This window comes from Rhinatrema bivittatum, chromosome 6 (assembly GCF_901001135.1).
Source record: "Rhinatrema bivittatum chromosome 6, aRhiBiv1.1, whole genome shotgun sequence".
NCBI classification, from domain to species: domain Eukaryota; kingdom Metazoa; phylum Chordata; class Amphibia; order Gymnophiona; family Rhinatrematidae; genus Rhinatrema; species Rhinatrema bivittatum.
In genome coordinates, this window is record NC_042620.1 from 313,709,215 (window position 1) to 313,724,958 (window position 15,744).

Genomic DNA, 15,744 nt, shown 5'->3' on the forward strand with positions numbered 1-15,744 from the left:
CACCATCTAATCCCGGACAATTCTGCATCTAAGAGAAGAGGAAAGTACAATACGCTGCTTAAAGACCAATACTTTTATTTGCAAGAAAAATATTCTTTTAAAGTTTTTTTTTATAATGGACATTTGGGCTCAAGCACCTTCACGTCATATGACCGATGATTCTTACCTGGACACCCAGAGCAATTAGACACAAATAATTTGTGCTGATCTAGGGTCAATGGATGACGGTCATTCTTTAAAACAAGAGTGGGGGTTTGTTTACAGGTTCCTGTGCGCCGGATGTGGAAGATGTGAATCCAGCAGAAGTCTCTGCAGATCTGCATAGCCGAATCAGTTGAAATGCCTTGTCTGACAACGCCCACTCTCCTGGATCCAGACTCTCCGTACTGAGAAAGTCTGCTCTTACATTGTCCTTGGCTGAGATCATCTGGAGATGCACTTCTACCCAATTCCATAAGATGATCTATTTCCAGCAACACCTATTGGCTTTTGGTGCCTCCCTGCCATCTGATGTAAACCAAGGTTGTGGCATTGTCTGACATTATGCAGACCGATTGACCTTGCAGTCTGCAACTGAACTGTAAGCATGCCAACCGTCCGACCCTGGCTTCCAGTTGATTGATGTTCCAGAGAGATTCTTCTGCACTCCACTGCTCTTACGCCATCAGCTCCTGACAGCATCCCAACCAAAGAGACTCACATTCATTGTCCATACCAGCCAGTTCAGTGGGAATAGGGAGACACCCTTCTGTAGATGATTCACCTGCAGCCTCCACTTGTCGGGAGAAGACCACCATTGGCAGGTGGAGCCAAATTGATTGGTCCTGAGACTGCAGATTCCACCAAGACAGCAGGGAGTGCTGAAGAGGAGACATATACGCCCTTGCCCATGATACCACTTCCAGGGTCACCGCCATTAAGCCAAGGACCTGCAGACAAGCTGATACAGTCAGGCGCAGAGTTGACAACAGGTGGATTTGGGCTACCAACTTCTGAATCTGAGCCTCTGGCAGAAACACCTTGCCTTGCTGCCTGTCAAACCAAACTCCCAGGTACTCCAGCAACTGAGTAGGCTGAAGGCTGCTGTTGGCTAGGTTCATTACCCAGCTGAGCTCTCGTGACAGGGAAATCACCTTGCAAGTCATCAGGTGGCTCTTCTGGCGACTTGGCATGAATCAGCCAGTTGTACAAGTACGGGTTATTAGTACTGGAAAAATTACTTACCTGATAATTTCGTTTTTCTTAGTGTAGACAGGTGGACTCAGGCCAATGGGTTATGTGCTCTTTTGCTAGCAGATGGAGTCAGATTTCAAAGCTGACGTCACCCTAGATATACGCTTGCTGTGATCTCAGCTCCTCAGTATCTCTCCGTCTCCTAGCAGATGCAGACACTATCCCACACACTAGCACAGTGTTAGGAAAATTACAGCAAGAAGACAAAATTACCTTAAATAAGATGGCTGGATGCGTGCATCTAGCTATGTTATTTATTATTTTACATGCGCTCAACTAGGCACCCAAAAAGATATGCGTCCAATAGTTATGTGTGTCCGCCTAGGCGCTCACCCAGGCAGCCAACAGAAAAGCGCACAGAAGTAAATGCACAGTGCTAGATATGCACTGACGTAAGTAGGCGACCGTTAAGTGGCGCTTATATTGGGTGCTCAGAGGATAAAGCTTTACTGTGCGCCCAAAAACTGGATGCACAGCAAGACGCACACTTGAACCAACAAGCCTATAGAGGGCAGCCTAATAAAGCATACAAAAAGCCGTTGTGGTCTGTCACACAGCGCGCAGCAAAAGCTCCGTGGGAGGTCGAGGGATGTGGGCCCACATCCCTCGACCTCCCACGGAACGGGATGACCATCGGAACGGCATGCCGAGCATGGAGACTGGAGGAAGCCCTGCAAGTAAAACCTCCCACTAAGTTTCTGTACTTTTTTTTTTTTTTAAACTTACTGGAGCTAAGTCTTACCTGGCTGAGCACAGAGATGGTCTCCGGCTGTCGGGGGAGAGGGCATTTGCAGTCACCGCCACGCTCGGCTTCCAGCACCCGCTGCCTTTCAGCTGCTCAAGCAGCTAAGCTCACGTCAGAAAACCAGCTACCGGGCCAATGCATACTTCTGAAGGACAGTAGAAATCACCTCAGGAAATCTTAACTGGGGGAGGGACCACTTGGTATCACTGAAGGAGAGCAGGGCGATAATTTTCTGTTTTAATTCTCCTTCTTAAAATTGAAGCAATCCCCTGTAGGAAAATGCATGTCCACCATCTGCTAGAGACAGAGAATACTGGTGGGCTGAGGTCATTGTAGGGGTATATGTACTGTGACATCAGTTTGCTCCGTCTCCATCTGCTGGTAAAAGTGCATAACCCACTTGTTCTGGATTCATCTGACCGGACGCTAAGAAAATTAGAAACAGGAGGCGGTAAATGCAGTCATCAGTGTGTTCCTGATGGCAGATGCATTAAGCATGGCATGGATGCTCATTTTTTGACGACTCATATATACCTATTCTGCTGCCTGCGACAGCATGCTTTAGGAAGAATTTCAAGGCATAAAGAAATGGAATAAAACAGGATAAAGAATAGTAGCAGCTCAGGAACATCAAGGCCACTGCTAATTCCTCATAGCACACCCAATTTACAAATCCATCACATTTACACTGCAATAAGCTCAAACTGAAATGGGTAAAAACCTATCCCTTCTGCCAAGAAAAATGGCCCATGAGCACAAACAGACAACGCCACTACACTAGCAGAACTCTTTAAAACACAAAACAATCTCTTACTACTCAACCTCATAGCAAGAAATTCAGTCTCATCAGTATATCTGAAATCAAAGTTTGTTTTTAATCTCCTCCATATTTCTATGTAACTATGACAGGCTCATTTCCTACTGCAATCATCAAGATGCTCTGTAAGACACATTGTAGTTACAAACAGCCAGGGAGTAAAAACATTACACTAGTGTAGTAAACAGTCTCCATGTTACGCTTGCACAATTGCTCTAGAGATGTTTTAACATTAGAAACAAGCCTGGAAGTCTCTATTACCCAAACTGAAAAAGTGTGTTTTCCTCCAACCTCAGTATGGACGCTGTAAAGCTGAAGGCTCTCACATGTGACTACACAGATAACCATATCACATGATGAAACTGCGTTAGCAGCTCTTTCTTCTCACCATGCAGAATTTATATCTCCCCCATTTCAGCTCAGTTCTCACACTTTTCTGGTCTTACTATATGGCCACAGAGAAAGCCCATTCTGTCCATATTCAGGACAGCTTTGCACATCCTATCTAGAAGTGGCAATCAAATGGAAACAGGTAAACTGTCTTCTTCTTCCCCCAGTTCCAGCACCCCTGTTTCATTGTAACTTCTGCTTCTCTTCGCTATGTTAATACTTAAGGTTTATTGTTCCCCTGTTCCATGTAAACCGACATGATATGATTGCATCATGAATGCCGGTATAGAAAAGCACCAAATAAAATAAGGTAAACAGCCACAAATTCTAAATAATAAATCCTCAAACTATACAACACATTGTGTCAAATGAACAGGCTAATCCCTGGACCAGCTGCAAAAATCAAATTATCAAAATCTTAAGAAATGAATAATCAAAAATACTGAGAAAACAGAACTGTGGCCAGAATCCATCCCTAAGGCAGTGCTTCTTAAGACCCAGCACAACTACGTTTTGACTCAAAGTCTGTGCCAAGGGAGAAAACTCATCCAAAGCAAAAGTTATTTATGCAGAGGCTAAACACATCTTTCTGGGTAACCACTGCCTGAAAAACACACAAAATATTTGGTATGTGACAGATTTAAAAACTTTTGCGTGTGGTCACTTGATTGACGCAGCAAACCAATATTCATAAGCCATCAACAATAGGTGCAACATCTTTTATGTTATGAGATTACTTTATGCTTGTGGGGGACATTTTTTATTTTGCGCACCAAACTAAAATAGCATTTGTTCTTTCATTGGAGCGTTCACTCATAGCACCAATTAGCATAGGTTCAAAACTATCCTTTATTATCTCCATTTATAGTTACTGCACACATGTATTTTTTTAATCTGTTTTCCAAATCAGTGTGGAAATGTGCTCCATTTTTTTTTTATTATTTTGAATAAACAATGCGATTGCAGCAATATTTTGGTTAATCAAAATAATCTTCTATGTCAATATTTGGATCCAAAAGATCTTCTCCATATGCTGAAAGGTCCATTTGATTTAAAATTAAATTTTCAAATGTTTCATCTAGGTCTGTCTCGCCAATCAATACAGCTCCCATCATTCTTCCATTCTGCATCACCACTTTGACATATTCATGCCCTTTGGTACATCTCAACATTAAGTCATGATTTAAACCCAAGCCCTGAGCATTGAATTTTCCCAACAGAACCACCTTGTAATTAAAAAATTTAGTGACATGAGCAAAGAGTTCAAAGCAGAAGTCCAGCTCAATAGGTTCACCACATATATCTGCTGCCATGCACTTCGCTGCATACCATCCCATTTGTCTAGCTTGAGTCCACAGTCTCATTTGTTGCCAGTGTGGGCTATACTCCCAGGAAGCAGTACAGACATCACCTGCTGCATATATGTCAGGTATGGACGTGCACATATGGGTATCCACCTTCAGGCCCCCATCTTCAGCTATAGCAAAATTGTTGCCACTGAGAAAGAGATGAATATTTGGCACAACTCCAGTTGCACTTACTATAAAATCACAGCCATATATCTTCCCATTGGTCAACTCAATATAGACTGGCCATATCTCTGCATCTGATTTTGCATCTTTATCACCATCGGGAAACGCTAAGGATATTTCACCTAACTGCTTAAATTCTTCCTGAAGATATATTTTCTTTATTTCACACGTTGTCTCAATATGAACTCTATGCAAAAACTCTTTAGTTGCTTTGAGCTTTAAACCTGCATGCCAATCGGGACCCAAGGCACTGCCCAGTTCAGTGGCCTCCGCTTCTCTCTCCTCTTCCTGTTCGTTTCCTGACTTTCCTTCCGTGGTATATTTGGTCCTTTTACAAGCAATGGGAGCCTGAGAATTTTCTGCGGTTAGCTGGGGGACTAAGAATTCAGCTGCTCCAGCATCGAAAAACGTGTTCCCAATAGCTTTGTCTTTGATGGCCCAAATCACTTCACACCCCTCAATTTCGTACACCAACTCAAGGGCTATGCCCCCATTTCCAACAATTGCCACTCTTTTCGCTTTGCTCAGGTGTTTCTGGAATTCCTGGACACTGTCTGTGTCGCGGATGCCCAGGACATACGGGTTTCCAGCCAAGATTAACTTGGGCCTGGCTCCCGCACAGATGCAGAGCTTCTCGTAGGAGTAGAGCTCGCCATCTTCCGTGCAAAGCCGGTGCTCTCCGCTCTCCAGTTGCCTGACGGCTGACTGGATCACCTGGATGTTGGCATGGCGGCTCTCCAGCACGCTGCTCGCTTGCTCTTCCACGTCGAACTCCTCCATGGCTTTAGAGAGCTGCTTGAAGTTGGTCACGGCTTTTATCAGAGGGCAGGCGGTCAGCAGGAGCACCCGGCGGGATGGGAAGTGCAGCGCCAGCTGTTCGGCGCAGGTCACCCCGGCGATTCCTCCTCCCACTACCACTAGCGGCCTGAGATCCATCTTTCCCGAGGCAGCGACCCTCGGAATCAGACTGACCCATCACTCGCTTCCGCTTCCGGAGAGCACGCGCTGAGCGACGTCAGTCGCCAGAGCCTTCCCCCACGCCTTTGAACGGTCCTCCACAGGCAGGGGGCAGTGTAGGCCGAGGCCGGTGCACCGACGAAGTTTGTCCCTTCCGGCTTTCCAGTCCCCGGTGTTCCGTTATCACCAGAGGACCGGAAAAAGGAGTTCCTTTTCTCTGTAAACGCAGCCATGGTGAGGGAGGCTTTTCTGCTTGTCCGGCGTTATCCGCTTCCATCCTTCTCTTCGCTCCTTATTGCCGGGTTCCCACTGTGCCCTCCAAGCCGGCGAGGGCTCTAGGGTTCCGAGTCCGATCTGTAGCCTGATGGCCAGGTCAAGGGGTCCGGAGAGAGACCCGGGCGGGGAGGAGGGAGAAGCGGCCATTGCTGCCTGGGCCCTACGCCGGAGAGTGGCAGCGAGAGGGACTCTGCTCCCAGGGTGTGAAGCTTTGTCTGCGTTAGACTTCCGGAGCTCCTGAGAGGAACGTGCGGAGGATCGGGAGAGAGCGTGGAGTAGGGTGACTCTTTCAAGCCTTAGTTTGAATGATCGTTAGTTGGGGATTGGGGATTGTTACGTTTTGCTTTGTATATTTAGTATTAGTATTTGGTATCGTATCTTGTTTATAAGGGAAAACAAACGATAGTTAGATACCTAATTCTTTTTCAGAGACGTCGTCTTTAGGGGCGCGGACGAAGAGTTCTGAACTGCGCCAATTACTTATTCCTCTCCTCACAGCATGCGTTTGCCTTTTTGGTTGAGGAGATAGATTTTTTTTTTTTTTACACGGGTACAAATAGTGTAGAGATCAAATCCTATACATTGTGAGTTATGCATTTTCTGTTTTGGATGGCCCCAGTCCAATACGTTCATCATGTGGGATGCTGCTACACTGCAAGTAACATGTCAGCCAGAGCATCCCAATTGTGAGTCTGGTCCCCAGATGGGGGTCACAAAACCATTAGCTGGGGTCAGAAGCAGCTTTAGTAGTGGAAGTCAGCGTGGGGTCTGTGAGCCATCATGCAGTGGCACTACCATTGGATGAGTTTCTGTGGAAGCTTTGTACAAGGAGGTATCAGGACACGTTAGCTTGCACTAGTCCACAGGCCACATGCTGACTTTCATCAGTAATGTTGCTGCTGCTTGTAAGTTATTGTTGAACTTGGGACCAGCCATAATGGAAGGATGAGTGATGTCACATTACTTAAGTATATCTATATTCGTGTAATAAAGTCTCCCTTTATTTGTTTCTACTGAGCATTTGACTATTTACATTGGTTGTCATGTTATGACATTATTCCGTAATTGTAAAGGTACTCTTTAAAATGTGAAATGTCCAGAAATGTTTCCCATTGGCTATGGGAGAAAATAATCTTTCCTGAAAGTTGCCATTTTTGTAGACCTTCTCACATCCATCTACCTTGTTACTTAGTCTTATGTCTACTTGAGAGGATAGGATTTCAATGCATGATTGCATGGTGGCGTGAGACACACTGCTGCTTGTTTTTCTAATCATTTTATATCAAATTTAAAAATGCAAGTTCTGCTATTTTTTTGTTAGTTTGGACTTCTATTTAAATGCAGTGCAATTTATTAAGACTTCTAATCTGCTGGCTGTTCATCATTTTTATATTAGAGGAATAGGCAAACACCATACCTTGAGGACTAAGATGTTTTGGATCTGGCGGTTGGTAGAAATTTTAAAATGGAAGACTTACTATTCTTCTACCTGAGTTAGGACTAACTGCTGTGAGGATACTGTTTAGATGTGTTTAGAAACAGATTGTCTAAACTTATTTTCTCCATACAAGGCTCGTGGTCCCAAGAAGCACCTGAAGCGTGTAGCAGCTCCAAAACATTGGATGCTGGATAAACTGACAGGTGTTTTTGTAAGTATCCTATAGGTTTCTACATTGTAAAAGTGTACCACTGTAAATTTGAATAGGAATCTTACTTGTAGACAAGGGTATTTTTGAACTGCAATATTAACATTTTTCTACAAGTATTTGGAAGCTTTTGACATTACTGGCTAGTTACATGGAGACATTTGGATTTTAGAATTAATTACTTGCCTTTGAAACCCAAGCTCAAAGAAAGATCATTTACAGTAGGTTATTCCCTGTCCTCAGAAATTTTACAATCTAACGGGCCAATACATCACGCGCACAGAACACTCTCCTGTGCATGTGATACAGTAAAAAAATGTATTTAAATTGGGCCCGGCGGTAAAAAGAGGCGTTAGGGAGACTAGCGCGTCCCTATTGCCTCTTTTCAGACAGGAGCGGCGGCTGTCAGCGGGTTTGACAGCCGACGCTCACTTTTGCCGGCGTCTGTTCTCGAGCCTGCTGACAGCCACGGGTTCGGAAACCAGACTCTGGCAAAATTGAGCGTCCGGTTTTCAAGCTGCGGGCCTATTTCAAATCTTTTTTTTTTTACTTAAACTTTCGGGACCTCCGACTTAATATTGCCATGATATTAAGTCGGAGGGTGCACAGAAAAGCAGTTTTTACTGCTTTTCTGTGCACTTTCCCGGTGCCCAGAGAAATTGGTAGGCGCTAATTTCTGAAAGTAAAATTTGCGGCTTGGCTGCACATTTTACTTACTGAATCGCACGGGAATACCTAATAGGGCCATCAACCTGCATTTGCATGTTGTGGGCGTTATTAGGTTTGGGGGGGGGGGGGGGGGGGGTTTGGAAGCGCGTTTTGGACACGCTGTTACCCTTTACTGAATAAGGGGTAAAGCCAGTGCGTTGAAAACGCGCGTCCAAATGCCAGCTAACAGTGCGCTCCGTCGGAGTGCACTGTACTGTATCGTTGTGCCTGAGGCAATGGAGGGTGAAGTGACTTGCCCAAGGTGACAAGGAGCATCAGTGAGAGAAGCAGGATTTGAAATCTGGCTTGTCAGCCCCTGCTCTAACCACCAATCTGCTGTTTCACTCCATTGCCATTTATATGGATGTGAAATGCTGCTTTTGTGTTCAGCAAGCCCAGAAAAGTCCTAATTTAGAAAATAAACATCTTTATTTCACTGGTTAAGAATACCAGTTGTTAATTTACAGCTGTTCAAAACAAAAATTAAATCTGCAGGGAATGGAATGGAATTAAATGCAGTCCTGCTGAAAGACTTTAAAATAAAGTGAATATTTAGATCCCCAAGCAGATCTTTATATTACAGTTTCAAGAGAACAGTGTTGAGTTAAGAATATTAGGAAAATGTAATACAATTGATTTAAAAGAAACTGATGTCCAATTTTACATATTGGCATTGGGTAGAAATTACCATGTAAAAGTCTAGAATGAACCTTTGGCCATTCTGACTACTGTTTTATTACAAGCCAGAGCTTAAGCCTGGCTTTCTGCACTTTTGCAAATTAAATTGTTTTCCTAAAACAAGATCTCTTAGACTCTGATTTGCTAAAGCCTTTTCACCATTCTTTGTATGTGGGAGAAAAAAAAGTTTAGTAAATCATTACTCTGTTTAATGTTCTGTTCAAGAAGGATGTTGTCTTATGTGATTGTGAAGAATGGGGGTCACCAAAAGATACAATTTAGCAAATGTTATCATGTTTTTGAGTGAACTGGCACCTCATTAAGCAGACTTATAGTCTTAGTCTTTTTATTCGGCACCACTAAGCTCTGTTCTAATTCACCGCAGTAAAACAGTTTTCTGAGCTTCCAAGAGCCAGATAGCATATAATTTTATTTCAGAAGTCTTACTTTGGAGCAGATGCAATACCGTGCGTAGTGGCTAGCACACCGCTTAACATGCGATTGGACACGCTTCCATAACCCCCGATGCAAAACACTGCATAGCTAAAAGCGCTCATCACACACAAATTCCATGGAGATGAGGCTATTGGCTAATTCCCGCAATGCGAAAACATTTCCCACACGGCCAATGCCCCCATTGCAATGTTTCAATTTTTACACCAGCCTGGGGCTGGCATAAATTTATGCCACACTCAACGGCACATTGAAATAAAAAGAAAACTCTTGTATCATAGCGATACTATGTAGGAGGAACCAAATAAAGCAGATTGAGTTAAAAAAAAAAAAAAATTCTAGATGGCCAATATACACACAAGATACATGGTCCAGGCCGTGTAACTTGTGTGTGTCTATGCCGGTAGCTGGAGAAAATGGATGCTCGTAGATTGAGCATCCGTTTTCCCAACCCACTTGACAGCCACCTCTCCTGTGCACCCGATGCCGAGGAGGCGCTAAGAACACACAAATTTTCCCAAGCATCTCCTTTTTTTCCACGCAACGCCTAATTTAAATATTGCATCGCGTGCCCAGGAGAGGTGGCTGCGCTTTAGGAAAAGATGCGCTCAACACTGAGCGCCCGTTTTCTGTGCACAAATATTGCATCCTGCCCTTTTGATTGCTGTGAATATGACTGACTTTTTGATTCAAACAATAAAGCTTTTGCGTGTTCTTCTCTCTTTTAGGCTCCTCGTCCATCAACAGGTCCCCACAAATTGAGGGAATGCCTCCCTCTCATCATCTTCCTCAGAAACAGGTTGAAGTATGCCCTGACAGGAGATGAGGTCAAGAAGATCTGCATGCAGAGGTTTATCAAGATTGACGGCAAAGTCCGCACTGACATCACCTATCCCTCTGGCTTCATGGGTAAGGGTCAGTGCAGTGAAGGGCCTTCCCTAGCACTGCAGTGAATTTTTGTTGGGTTAGTTAGCTGGTCATCAGGATGTCTCTGCTGTTAATTTATATTCCACCTTGTAAGTAGGATTCAATCCGGAACAGTAGTAGAACAAAACTGATGTTCATGGGAGGAGGTCTATTGTTGTAATGACATTCTGCTATGAGTTTTGCTTACCAGTAGGACACTGTTGGGAAGAATTTAGGGGATCTTGGTTTCAGGTTAGTTTTCCTGCTGCTGAATGTGGCAGTCCTCAGTCTCACTTAAGGTTCTGTTTATAAAGGCACAACATTCGAAAGCTTGTATTTGAGCCTCAGGTCACAAAATGCAAGGGTCCGTGGGGACATTCTGCCACAGGGACCACAATTTGCCATATGTTCTGATCTGAGGCAAATGTGTAGATCTGAAATCAACATTTTGTGCCTGCATTTTTCACAAGATTTGAATGGACTGTTGCCCGTTTTCTGTGTTTTGTCAGACACGTCAAAACCCTTTTTTGATATTTTGTGGTGACACATTGGAGAAAGATATTATTTGAGTGTTTGCAAAGTGAACAAAAAGTGACTGAGGAGAGGATGTGTGGTGATGCAAGCTCAGGAATTTCTGTGCATGCTCAGAAAGTGAAGTTAAAACTTTCTGAGCTGTATGAGAAACAAAACCTGACTCTGTGTTGCTTGTCCACAGCGAACACACATTATTTACTGTGGCTCTCTTTCGAGCCGGAGCGCACTGTTAACCCTCTATTGGATGTGCGTTTTCGACGAGCTAGCGTTACCCCTTATTCAGTAAGTGGCCAAAAATGCACGTCCAACCCCTCGAACCTAATAGCGCCTGCAACATGCAAATGCATGTTGATGGCCCTATTAGGTATTCCCGCGCGATTCAGAAAACAAAATGTGCAGCCAAGCCGCACATTTTGCTTTCAGAAATTAGCGCCTATCCAAAGGTAGGCGCTAATTTCTTCGGGCACCTTCCGACTTAATATCATGGCGATATTAAGTCGGAGGTCCCGAAAGTTTCCAAAAGTAAAAATAAATAAATAAATAAATAAAAATTTGAAGCCAACCCACAGCTGTCGGGTTGAAAACCGGACGCTCAATTTTGCCAGTTTCTGAGCCCGTGGCTGTCAGCAGGCTCGAGAACTGACGCAGGCAAAATTGAGCATCGGCTATTAAACCCGCTGACAGCCACTGCTCCGGTCCAATGAATAATGAATTGCGCGCACAGGAGAGCGGGCCCGCTCTCCCGTGGACTTTACTGTATCGGCCCGATTATTTGCAGTATACCTATTTACTAATAATGTGCATTGTGCAATAATAAATAGACCGCTTAGTTGTGTTTTAAAGACATAGATTGAAGCAGTGACAGCTTCATCTAAAATAAATCATTCCCTTCTGGTGAAATTTAGGTCAGACTGGTTTAGCTGTCTTGGGATGTCTGTTCCATGAGATGCAGAAATGAAACTTAATGAACCTTTGTTTAGTTTTTAAAGTAAATTGGTTTTCATCTGGTGTCGCATAAATACTGTCAGAACATATTTCTTCACTGACAGAGAGTGAAGAAGATGGTCTGTGTTCTCAAAAGCTCATGTACAACAGTGTCTCTTATTAGTCCATTAAAAGGTGTTCTTGTCTACAAAGATTCCAGTTTTTTTCCAGGACTAGTGTAACCTGGGAAAAAAAAGTTGTGCACAAATTTTTACACTCAAAAGAATTGTCCCAGCGTGCGTGTCAAGTAATTGCACCTACTCCATAGCAATCAACTATTTTGAATTTGGTTAAGCAGTTGCTCTTAAATATCTATGGCTGCCGGCGAATGCCATGTTTGGAAGTTTGTCCCAGGTAAACATCTTGCACACTTATGGTTTCTTGCAGTTTCAGTAGTCACATTTTAAATTGATGTTGGGTGGAGGTCATTACTAAGGTATTGTATAATACAAAGTTCCCTGTATGCACCCGGATCAGTGCAGATTCCTGGGTTCATTGTCCCCAGCCAGCAGATGGAGACAGAGAAAAGCTTCGCTGACGCTGCATCATAAATCCCAGTGCCCCCTGCAGTTCCTCAGTATTTCTCTGACTCCAGCAGATAGCAGAAGATTTTTTTTCCCTTTTTTTCAGCAATTATTTTCCTTTTGAGCCTTCCTCCCGGGGGTTTCTTTTTGATTTTTGGAATCTTAATGGTTCTACCCTGTCTGGTTGAGGTGGCCGAGCTGGGGGTTGGTGCCCTTGTGTGTGCTCGGTCTGTGCACCCATGGGGTGTAAATCTGGTTGTCCAGATCCCTCTCCTTCACGAGGCAGCTGCAGGCTCCGCTTAACGTTTAGATCCCTAAGGTGTGTGCACTTCCAAAGCAGTGTTTCAGCACATCCACCAGAATGAATGTTGGCTGTTAACATGCACAGCCAGGTGTTTGTGGCGCAAAACTTATATTCAACGTAATGTATATTCCCTGTACGTACCAGGATCAGTCCAGGACACCTGGGTTGTGACTCCGCACCAGTAGATGGAGACAGACTAAAACTTGTGGGCGGAGCATATATGCCCCTGTGCCAGTCACAGCCCCTCAGTCTTACTCTGTCTCCAGTAGGTGGTGCAGGTCAGGTCACAGCTCCTTCCTGCCCTGGTTCTGGTACTCCGTCAGGGTCGGTTCTTTCTTTTTCTTGGTTTTAGGCCAGTTTAGTGTTGTTAATTGGGATTTTGATTTTGCTAAATTGTCCCTGAGGTCCCGTCCGCCCTGTCTCCCAGGGGGGTTGTGAGGTCCTGAGGGGACTACCCCCCCCTGGTTGAGGCCGCTGCTAGGGTCGAGGACCCGGCTTTCCCAGTAGCAGCGTCAGGGGTGACACCGGGGAGCCCGGTTCACTCACCCCTGCTGGACTAGGGCTCCAGGACCCTGGACAGCGACAAGCGTTGTTTTGTAAAAAAAAAAAAAAAATTGTTTTACTTTTGTTTTCGGTTCTCTCTGGCTTCAGCTCTCTGCTGCTTTGCGTCGCCGCTCCGTGGGGTCTCCGGGGGGGGCGCCGCTGGCAGGGGGGAGGCCGGGGGGGCAGCCGGGGGGGCCGGTTTCGCTAAATTTAATTTTTTCCTCCCGGTGCGCTCTTCGCCGCGGCTCGTCGGCATGCCTCGTGGCTCGGCCTGTCGGGCCTGCGGCTCGGCGCGCGCGCGGCTTTACCGCGGTGCTCTGTGTGCGGCCTGCTTCCCGGGTGGAGAGCGGTCATCCGGGGCGCCTCGGGGGGCTCGATCCCGCAGCGCACGATCGCCGCCGCGCAGGGGGGGGCTCGGCAGAGCGGCCCCAAGACTTTTTCCCGCTGAGCGCGGGAGTGGCGGCCATTTTGGCCTCGGACCGTGTAATGGCGCGGGAAACGGCAGGAGCCTCGGGCCTGCCTCCCGCGCTTTCTCCTCAGCAGGTTGATACAGGGGGGTCCCCTCGGGGGTCCCTTGGTCCCCGGGGGTTTTCAGAGGAGGATTCTTCAGCCTCGGGGTCCCTTTCGGAGGATTTTGCGCTGTCGTTGCGCAAAGTCCTAAAGTGTACGTGCAGTAAGCGCGGCCGGGGGGGACCCCGCAAGGCCCCCCCCAGGGAAGTCGTCATGCAATCCTAAGGGCGCTGCGGAGGGGTCCCGGGGCCCTTCCCGAAGTACGCGGCTTCCTCGTGGCGTCCCACAGGAAGCCGATTCCGATTCCCCCCTGCGGTGGACTCTGATTCCCCTGAGAAGCCCCTGAAAGGGGCCGACGGAGAGGGGACGGACGAATCCGCTCAGCCAAGCGCCGGAAAGGGATCCCAAGCAGTGGAAAATGATGATCCCAAGGTGTTCCGGCTCTTCCGCAGGGAGGACCTGCCACCCTTAATTCCGGCCATTCTCCAGGAGCGGGGCATAGAAGCGCCTCCGGTGGTAGTCCGTCAGGAGGCAAACATGGATCCGGTCCTGTTAGGTCTCTCGGCTCCGGCAGTGGCTTTCCCGTTTCTTCTCCTCGACGAATATTCTGTTCCGGAATGGGACACCCCGGAGTTAGTTTTGAAGGTCAGTAAGGCCATGGACAAGCTTTACCCGCTTCCGGAGGATGCGCTGGACCTTCTCATATTCCCCAAGGTGGACTCAGCGGTCTCCGCGGTAACAAAGAGATCTACCAATTCCGGTCACGGACGCGGCAGCTCTCAAGGACCTTCAGGACAGGAAGCTGGAAGTGCAGCTCAAGAAGATTTCGAGGTTTCCGCGCTGGGAGTGCAGGCCATCTGCACGAATTTCGCCATGCGGGCCAGTCTGCGCTGGGCCCAGGTTCTTCAAGCCAATGCGGATTTTCCGCAGACGAGGCAGCGCAGGCAGATCCTTTGGAAGCTGCAATAGCATATGGCGTGGATGCGCTGCACGATTTGCTGCTCACGTCGGTTAGGTCCATGGTAGCGGCTGTCTCGGCACGCCGACTTTTGTGGTTGCGCAACTGGGCGGCGGATGGTTCTTCCAAGGCTCATTTCGGGGCATTACCCTTCAAGGGACTTTGCTGTTTGGCAAGGAATTGGACGAGTTAACGAGTTCCCTGGGGGGGAAAAACAGGGCCTTCTAGCTTCCCGAGGATAGATCCTGGGCGAGGTCCTCGTTTTCGGCCAGTTCTCTTTCTCGGGGTCCCAGGAGGTCGCGTCCTCAAAGGTCGTCCGGGCGCTCGTATAGGTCTTCCTCCTCCCGTACTCCGCAGTGGCAGCAACAGTCCTTTCGAGGTAGGCGCTTCGGTAGACAAGGAGGTGCCTGGCAATCACGGCGCCCAAGTCTTCGCAATGAAAGGGGGTCGGCCCATCTCTCGCCGCAGCCTCGGCACGCCGTTTCCAACGGCGGGGTACGGTTGATGTCATTTCCGAGAGATGGCCCGGTGTAACGGCGGACCAGTGAGTCCTCATGGTCATAGGACGCGGCTACGCGTTGGATGTTGCTCACACCCCAGCGGACAAGTTCCTGGTCTCGCCTTGCAAGGCTCCCGAGAAGAAGGCGGCGGTGCTCGACACCATCCAACGCTTAGCAGGCTTGGGAGCTATTTCTCCAGTCCCGGTCAGCCAACACGACAAGGGCCGTTACTCCATCTACTTCATCGTCCCAAGGAAGGACGGCACGTCCAGACCCATTCTGGATCTCAAGGGGTGAACCGATGCCTTCGGATTCCTCACTTCACAATGGAGGCGATTCGTTTAGTCATCGCCGCGGTAAGGCCCGGCGAGTTTCTAGCCTCCCTGGAGGTCGGAGCTACATCTTCTCACGGAGGCATATCTTCACATAGGCATTCATCCATCGTTCCAACGCTTCCTCAGGTCTGCGTCCTAGGGCGGCATTACCAGTTCCGAGCGCTCCAGTTCGGGCTCGCGATGGCCCCACGTACATTCTCGAAGGTGATGG

General features: G+C 47.0%; 2 protein-coding genes across 2 annotated transcripts in view; one reads left to right on the forward strand and one right to left on the reverse strand.

The window, feature by feature from the left end:
* Window positions 1-4,016: 4,016 nt before the first annotated feature.
* PYROXD1 (pyridine nucleotide-disulphide oxidoreductase domain 1) lies at window positions 4,017-5,720 on the reverse strand. The gene has a single exon (XM_029607530.1). It carries the CDS (start codon window positions 5,651-5,653, stop codon window positions 4,163-4,165), a length of 1,491 nt encoding a protein of 496 aa, XP_029463390.1. The 5' UTR covers window positions 5,654-5,720; the 3' UTR covers window positions 4,017-4,162.
* Window positions 5,721-5,804: 84 nt separating this feature from the next.
* Window positions 5,805-15,744, forward strand: part of RPS4X (ribosomal protein S4 X-linked) — a 28,993-nt gene continuing 19,053 nt past the window's right edge. The window contains exons 1-3 of the mRNA XM_029607532.1: window positions 5,805-5,908; window positions 7,522-7,599; window positions 10,164-10,344. Coding sequence (XP_029463392.1) covers window positions 5,906-5,908; window positions 7,522-7,599; window positions 10,164-10,344 — 262 coding nt within the window. The 5' untranslated portion in view covers window positions 5,805-5,905. The remainder of the gene's footprint in view (window positions 5,909-7,521; window positions 7,600-10,163; window positions 10,345-15,744) is intronic.